At 38.9% G+C, this 8,939-nt stretch overlaps 1 protein-coding gene across 1 annotated transcript; it reads right to left on the reverse strand.

The window, feature by feature from the left end:
- Positions 1-241: 241 nt before the first annotated feature.
- Positions 242-5,949, reverse strand: LOC128383550 (V-set domain containing T-cell activation inhibitor 1-like). The gene is made up of 7 exons (XM_053343157.1): positions 5,838-5,949; positions 3,910-4,245; positions 3,413-3,623; positions 2,363-2,427; positions 1,400-1,504; positions 523-771; positions 242-384 (listed from the first exon to the last, which is right to left on the reverse strand). Exons 1-7 carry the CDS (start codon positions 5,878-5,880, stop codon positions 242-244), a joined length of 1,152 nt encoding a protein of 383 aa, XP_053199132.1. The 5' UTR covers positions 5,881-5,949.
- Between the last annotated feature and the right edge of the window lie 2,990 nt (positions 5,950-8,939).

The following is an 8,939-nucleotide window of genomic DNA, read 5'->3' on the forward strand; positions in this document are numbered from 1 at the left end:
CCCTAGTGGAAACGCAAAAAAACTGAGTCGAGTCGAGTCATGCTGGAACTGTGTAGTGGAAAAGCGCCATTAGAAGCCAAAGCAGATAATTACTGGCAGCAACTTGGTTTGGTACAGCATTGTGAAATGGTGCTGCCCCCACCTACCTCACCTCATTCCCCTCAAACTGTAATTTTTTACTCAATTTTTCCAAATAAAAATATGCCCAATCATATCGTCATGATCTCTATTCACACAGCTGTTACTCTTCAACTAAATCTTCCAGTGGAGCGTAGCGGTTACCTGAGAACGTATTTCTACGTTGGAACCTGTCAATGTTTTGACCAGACCGAGGCACAGACACGCTCTTCGAACGAACCAAATGGCCTTCCCCTGATGTGTTGGCTGAAGAAGAAACGGGCGAAACAGCAGAATCATCTGCCAAAATATTTGGACTGCTTCTTTGGATCAAAGGGGCGAGTGCTCAACTACCAGTTTGATTTAATGGGCCAGGTTTTGAATCATGGTTCACGGGTAAATTACAAGATTTTGGAGGGTTGCTTTTGGTCGTGGCCGCTGGTTTTGGATTCTTGACATCAGAAAACCTTCTTGCCTTAGGGCTGTAGTCAGGGGGAAGGTTATCAGGTTTTGGGGTGTCCAGTGACATTCTGGAAACACTATCGTCAATTGTAGGCTGGTTCTGCTGATCAACAACATCACCACATCCAGATCCGAAGTCATCAGCTGTGTCCAATGTGACGTCACTTCCTGCCAAATTGCTCTGTGATGAAACTGTAAATTTCCAGTTCCAATTGGAAAGTTCCGCTATGTGAATACAAAAAAAGGATCTTCTGTTAGGATTTGCTTCGTATCTGACATTTATGATGTGTTATTTTACCCTTCTTGCAGTTTGTACCTAATTTTTCCTACACCATTAAAAGCTCTACAAACAAAAGTTATGGCAATCACCAAGATCATTTTTGATCAACAAATTAGAAATAAAAACAACAACAACTTGAACTACTTTGATTTTGGATTATTCATTACAGTCAATCCTTCCAAATGTTCTCCGGTACTAACTCTGAGGATTTGGTGGTTTTCCTTTCCCAATGTGATGTGAAGCTTCCTAAGAAGTACTCACTAACAACAAGGGTAGCTTAGAAAAGCTAAGTTTCTAGAAAATGTTAGGTTCTCCAAAAGGTCAGGGTACAACCAGAGAGACAACTTATACTTTTCATAACGGAGATGGGACCTGATCTGAGTTTCCAAGTTTGGTGCCACAGTGCAAACATCTAGAAAGACACTGTGGCAGACAATAAACACAACCTCTTCTACATACCCATTAAACCTGGACACAATGAGGTTAGATATTAAACAAGTTTCAATCTCCTATTAAAAAGAAAAATGTTGACAGACTTACCGAATTTCCATAAAAAGGCAGCAAAGCCAAATCCACAGGCAAATCCAAATATGGCCACTAGAACAGTGATGCCGGGGGATGGAGCGCAGGACCCCATGAAGACGTCTGAAATAATTTTATGATGATGATGACATCACACTGACATCTGTACATTACTTAATATTACATAAAGACATACATTGTATGATCTGTCATAAGTATTTTCACCTAAATCATCTGTTGTCAGATTATTTTTGAGCTGCTTTCTGTCAAACACTGCAGGTTTTTCAGTCCGTGCACTTTTACTAAACTAAGAATTTACATCCCTAAATTTATGAATTAGGAAGTTAACCTGATGAAGGCTACAAGCCAAAAAGAGTTGATCTAAAAATAAAGTTTCTCTATATACACTACAAGTGTTGCAGGAGCAGGTTCAGTTGTGCCAGAAACGTTTACTCTGCTTCTGAATTAGAAAGAAAGTCAGTGCCATGAATAAAATGTGATAAAAAAGTGAAGAAATGGATCACACTTGTAGGAGAATCAGACAGTCAAATACAGACATTTTATGTTATACAGTCACATTTATTCATTTGGCAGACGCTTTGTCTAAAATGACCATCACCTTTGAGCAGTGGTGACACTAATGACTAAAATACCTCACCAAATCTTCCCCCCACCCCCCACCCCACCACACACATTTTAAATATATTTAAAACAATGACTGTGGATCTTTGCCTATTTTCTCTTCTTTTGTCTTGTCTAAAAAATCACTTTTGCTAAATGCTACATTTATGGCCAAACTGGACAGAACTTATTGTCATATGATTGTCATGAATAAAACAACCATCTAGTAGTAGTAGTAATAGTAGTAGTAGTATACATAAAATAAACTGTATGGCAGAAAGGCAGAAAGGGTTTAAGAAAAAAGTCAATTTAGGTTTTAGTTAATCTAGATGATACAGGTGGATTGCTACACCCGCATACCTGATATGTCGATCCCTTTGTCCCTGGTCTGGTCTGTTTCCGGCTGGTGAACTCTGCAGGTGACGCTGCGATGAAAAGATAGATATATAAAGTTTTAGATTACTGTTGATGAATCACTCTCTCTGCAGTGAAATAATATTTTATACCATTTTAATATTGTGAAAAGATTCTTTAGAAACTTTTTAAAAACCAATATAAACACAATTAAACCAATATTCGTCTGTGTGCCAAAATCTCCAAGTGTTCTATGCAGTGTCCTCACAAGAAAAAAAGACCAATCTAAAATTCAGCCAGTAAAAAGGACCTATAGAACGACGTTTACGCCATCTAGTGGCCGTAGTAATTATGACCCTGGGGAAGTGAAACAGTTAAGATGTCAAAATGAAATGACAATCTGCCACTTTAGGAGAAGGCAGGTAAAATGGCTACTTAGAAGGCAAAAAGTGCTACCCTTCCCAACTTTGAGTATTACGTTTCCAACTGTGTTTTTTTTAATTGCTTCATGCTGTTCACAATGAAAGCCGCATAAATTTAAAGGAAGCAGGAAGCACATTTCAAGTGGTCATTTTAACCCAAACCATGATCCTGTCCCGATGCAAACTGAAATGTTTTTTGTGCATAATCCTAACCAGACCTTAACAACAGTGTCACAACATAAAACCTTGTTAGGCAGCATGATAAGTTACAATGGGTCGTTCTGGAGTGCAGGAATTATATGCAGTCATTCAATTATAAAAGGATGTGTTGGTTCTATGTTTTACATGGCTATAAAATTATCCTTCTGCCCCATTCATTTCCTATAGGACATGAGTAAATCACTTCACAAGGTATTTCTGGACTAACCCGGACATCCTGAACATCTTTAGCACTTTAGGTGGATTTTTACTATCCCATTGGGACATAAATATGAGTCACTCCACCGTTTAGCGTGCGAGAGACTTTAAAGTTGGAAATAGATTATTGCTTTGAACTGATTACATTCATATTGATATAGTCAAATAACTAAAGTTAATGACTACTTATAATGAAAGATAAAAACTGAAATTAAACCTGTTGGTTGTAGTTGGCACGGCCACTCTCCTTGTGATGTTGAAACATCTCCCTGATGGGTTTCTCCTTGGGTTTTCTGCACTAATGGTGTGACCCTTATCATCCACAAATGTTATCTCAGGCTCTGGCGGACAGCAGTCCACGTCACACTGTAGAGTCACTTCATCACCCTTAACTGAAATGATTGAGAGTTTTGGCTCAGGAACTGCACCTACAAAGAGAAGAATTGTGCAATTATTATATAACCTTTGAATTTCCCAACCCACATTTTTATTCAATTCAGTCAAAAGAATTTCACAGATAAGCTCATACGTATTATGAAGGTTAAACAGGCTTCAGGAAAAGTTAAAAGAATACTTTCCTTAATGATAAACCACTCAATGTCCCTCACCACTAAAGCAGCGAACCCTTTTCCATAACTAAAACAGGTGTTTTTTAAGAAACTATGACGCAAAGCCGATAAAATCAACATGATAAATAACCTTGACTTGACTTACCGACAATGAGCTCCAGAGTTGCTACAACCTGTTGGCTGCTCCCCTGGACTGTCTTACATATGTATTTTCCTGCATCAGACAACTGCACGTTGGAAATCACCAGCGAGATGTCTCCATTTTTCAGTTTGTTCATGATGAGGTGCGTCCTATACTGGAAGACTGGGTTCTTCATTGCGTGGGTCTCACAGCCATCGCGGTACAAGAAGGCGATGTTGGGTTGCGCCAGACCTTCCTTAGACCACTCGACTGTTGGGATGTCATCGCTGACATCGATGTGGCATGGTAGTAGAACTGTTTGGCCAGCGAAGGCCGGGATCTTCTTGCTATTTGCCAAAGCTTCACATAGAAAAAAAAAACACAAAACATTGGAGGTGTTAGCAATATTTTTCTTATTGTCAAATCTCACAAAAAGTCAAAAATTAACAATGTATTGATCATATGTATTATCTTTACATCCAAAGCCTGATATTATCTTATTCCACTAGATATTACACTCAAAACACTTTTTCATGTCATCTTTTCAATGAGTTCTCGTTGCGAAAGACAGGATGTGGTTGTGCTACACGTCTTAGCGGTCGCCCTCGTGACAATGAAAGTCTTACGATAACTACCCTTGCACCAAGTTACTGTACGCTTGCTTAACAATGTGTGTGACCAAACCGTAGACACTTGATTTATCGGAGATTAACAACACAGTCATAACAGTCATGATGACTCAAGACCCTAAATAATGGTAGTAATACTGTGTGAAAATGCTATCGTCAGCTCCTTTCACTAATAGGCCCTAACTGACTCACAATTTATATGAAACATGAGAGGGATATCTCAACTAACTGGAATACAGTCTGAATAAAGCAATGTGAAACAAGTATCAGGTGACCAGCAGTTCCTCATTGTTTAAAGCACACACACACACATAAACACACACCCACACAATCCTTATAGTGTGGGTATTCAACTGCTTATTTTAGTAATACGATTCCAACAATGTAATGCGATACTCTGAAGCCGGCCATTCATATTCACAGTATCTGACAGCTAATTACATAGTAAGGTTTTATATCTAAACAACCACAGAGCATATTAAGTTGTCCAAATCAATTCCACCTTCCCAGCCCACGGCATCAAAAAATTGCTCACACATTAATATGACGGTAATAATACTCTACTTGGCTTCATTTTCCTGATAACACGTCCAAACATTTCCTGAATTTCAGATCATATTATCACAGTATAGACTTTAATCTAAGTACTCATAATAGTTCATATTTGTAACATATTTTCTGTATTTGGAATACATAGAATTACCGAGATATTATCAGAGATTAAGGAAACACCCTAAATTGAAATCTGGCTTGTCCAACTATAAAACTAAAGCCAACTATGTCCTCATTTGACATTTTCATTCCAGTGTAGAACATCTGGTTTTGATAAGGCCTCCCCATTCATTCTGATCATGGTGCTTTAGGCTATAACTGCAGATTTTTTAGAGAGTGAAACATGAAAAAAGCAAGCTAACATCTTTTTCTTTCTTTCTTTCTTTTCCACAACCCGTAATGTTAGCAGGCAGCACTTGTAATGTTGGTAGTGCTGGGCTGTTAACACGAAACGACACGAGTGTTTGAACTTCTTGCATCAAGTGAGTGAGCTACAATCATCTGTGATGTCAAAACACTTTAAACGGAAAGTAAACACAAAGCGGAAAACAGAAGTCTATTTCTAACGTGGTTTTTCGTCCCGATCAGCCCAACACAGTCCTTAAAATGATGCTTTACCTCGCCGCTGACGACCTTGCTATTAAACGCAACAATAAAGCATTTTCAACCATTTTTTAACAAACCGGCAATGTCCATGTTCAGTCCAATAACGCGATGCGAGGGAAACAAAAGCAAGATATCTGTCACACGTCAAACATATATCACACATACCTGCACAAGACAGCAATAGAGCCAGGAGGAGATGAGCAGACATCGCAAAACACAAGTGTTGAGGTGTTCCCTGCTTGTAAAAAGTAACATAAAATCGGTCAGACTTGCAGTTCATTCAACAAGTTGTCGCATTGCACCCGCCCCTTTACAGCCCGGCTCTTCTTCCAGGTGGGCTGGTCTAATGCATGTGATTGGTTGGATGTTGGTTCAATCAAGATAACTTGACAAATGAGGTTATTCCTGTGGGCAGTCGAGAAAATTGAGAGGAAGGAAGCTGCGTGGGCCAAAGATAAAAAACTTCATCCTCATCACACAAAGAAAATTGTGCACAGTGCATTCCTGTGGAGGTATGTTTTAGGATTAGGATTAGGATACTTTATTGGTTTCCCTAGGGAGAAATTCGGCCACCCCCCTACATCGAAGCATTCACACAAGTATTCGCATCACATCACCTCCATCATCCTCTCCACATCACCAAATCAACCTACCAAAACAATCATTCCGTCATGAATACAAAGGAAGTCTATGTCTCTTCCCAGAATTCAAAAGAGTATATTCACAGTGCAACATGTGAGCACTGTCTGATAAAATGGCATTTACCTGTCTAATAGTCGCCTGCTCAAACAGGTCCCGTGGATTAAGGGGGGATGTTATTCCCATAATCTTGCCAGCAGTTCTAATTAGGCTTGAAAGATTTAACTGTTAAATTACCAAACCAGCTGGTGATACCATAACGGAGGACTGACTCAATTGTCGCTCTGTAAAAAATCTACATAATATTTTTACAGACTCCAAAAACTCGTAAAAAAATGAGGATGCTGATGGATTCTGGCATACACATTGGCCACCTGTGTGCGCCAGCTCAGGTTGCTGTCAACATATACTCCTAAGTACTTGAAGGTTTTCACCTGTTTAATATCTTGGCCCTGAATGGCCACAGGGCTTTGGTCACCAACTGATCTAGGATCAAGCAGCATCTCTACAGATTTGGTTGTGTTAATATGCAGCTGATGCGCAGTTCGGTGAACACTTAACCTCTTGCAACCCTGCGTCCTCATATGGGGACATTAGATTCTGGATTTGCTGGACCTTATATTTCATTCTGCTGAACTTTGACCTTTAACCTTTAATTGACCGGTTGTCCTCGTCCGTACACGCTTTTTTGTGCCACCTAGTAGTCGCAAAAGCACAATACATTAATCAGTAGTGAAAAACGAGATGACTGGCATCTTGGTGAAGTCAAGCAAGAGCTGATCTCTAGACAAAAGTGGACCAGGTACAAAACCTTATCAAATGTTATAGTTTATTTATGCTTAATATCATATGTAGTTTGAAATGCTTTTACAAATTTGACTAATTTTAGCAACCGCAACAAGCCACGACGCTGCTAAATAGGATTTTATTACCGTTGGTGTAAAAGTAAGGAAATGCACTAGTGAATTAATTGTGTTATACAGTTAAATAAACTCATTATCTCCATATGACTTTCCAAAAACTACTTCCTGTTCAAAGACAATGCTTAGTTCATCATCATCATCATCATCATCATCATCATCATCATCATGTCATACTAATACCACAAACCACCAACAAACAAAAGCTCAGGTCTCAGGAGGTTAAATTAGTATTTTTGGTGAGCAGGCTAAGAATGACCGTGTCATCAGAAAATGTTACTATAAATTGGTTTGGCTCAGAACTGACACAGTCGTTGGTATACAACGTGAACAGAAAAGGTGAACTGACACACCCATGGGGGGCACCAGTGCTACTTACAGCCAAATCAGACAGAGCTGAGTTAGTTTATGCCCCACTGTGAAATAGATATAGATAATAACTTCGCAATTCTTACAAAGCAGTGTAACTTCCCATCAAGATCATCACTGACATCAAGATGTGCTGCAGGCAATGTACACTATGTGATGCAAGACAAATTCCTGTATCTTCACCACAACTGTAGCTACTAAGCCATAAAAACACATTTGAGCTTCCGATCACAACTTGTGACAACAGGTATGTTCTTCTTTAACATTTATCCAAGTATGTCAACCCCTACGACATTCCAGACCAACGCTTCACAACAGCTGCAAAAATGTTTGTTTGAAAACTTCATCTGTGAACATGGCATCACAGAAATGCTGTACAACTAGAAAACACAAACTAGCCCTCATCACCCCCAGTGTGACTGTATGATAGTGGCCTGGTGAACGGGATGACGGACTCACCCAAATTTGCTTTGGCTTACAACACCAGCCCGCATTCTTTCCTACCATTCTTCCTCATGCACAGTCATGAGGCCAGGATGTCAGCCAAAATGCTGTTACATAACAATGAATGAACTCCATCTGCTCCACTTCGTCATTTTCACTGAGTCAGCCTATATCTTATGAAGTAAGATGCACACATGCACATACACACTGCATAGCCACTTCCATTAATAATTAGACCAAGTAGTGTAATGTAGCTTAATCTTACATCTTCATCATTACTTATTTGGTTAATGAACAAAGTTTCTGGTTATAGTGTAACAAAGTGCACAAAATGCATTTTTAAATAAGATACAGGAACTAGTAATTGTTCTAAAACATCTCTGTTTATATATAAAAGTGTTTAATGAGCAAAACTAATTGTTTGTTGTTTTTAACCATACATAAGGATTTTAATAGGTTCCCAGGGGGAAGGCAGAGTGGGAAGGGTGTCTTTTTGTTGTTCAGTTTGCAACTTAAATGCCTTTTGAAGAAAGTACATGCGTAGAATGTGTTAAAGTATGTTTTATGATTCAATTGTACATTTTTGGGACAGTCTGAAGAAGAGGGCTCAGAACGTCACTTGTGCAGACTTCAGTTATTTGGTCTAACACCATGCTTTTTTTACTCCGGATGTATGTTCGCATCTAATCATTCTGAAACCAACTAACCAATCTTGAGGATGACTCATTTTCATTCCTGCCACCTAAAAAGAGGTAAGAAAACAGTCTTTTAAACTACATGATCTAAGCATTGTGCACATTTGGCATGAACTGCATTACTAATCATCTCACATCTTCAATCTTCAGAATTGATTATTAGGCCAACAGAAAAACATTTCCTCAAATTACTTTAGATT

The sequence above is a fragment of the Scomber japonicus genome, chromosome 22, assembly GCF_027409825.1.
Source record: "Scomber japonicus isolate fScoJap1 chromosome 22, fScoJap1.pri, whole genome shotgun sequence".
NCBI classification, from domain to species: Eukaryota; Metazoa; Chordata; class Actinopteri; order Scombriformes; family Scombridae; genus Scomber; species Scomber japonicus.

Excerpts from the sequence above, each read along its gene's own strand:
- LOC128383550 (XM_053343157.1), bottom strand. The coding sequence starts at position 5,880 with ATGTCTGCTCATCTCCTCCTGGCTCTATTGCTGTCTTGTGCAG. Across the intron at positions 4,246-5,837 it reads TCTATTGCTGTCTTGTGCAG|CTTTGGCAAATAGCAAGAAG; the intron begins GTATGTGTGATA and ends TTCTATGTGAAG. Across the intron at positions 1,505-2,362 it reads CAAAGGGATCGACATATCAG|ACGTCTTCATGGGGTCCTGC; the intron begins GTATGCGGGTGT and ends AAATTATTTCAG.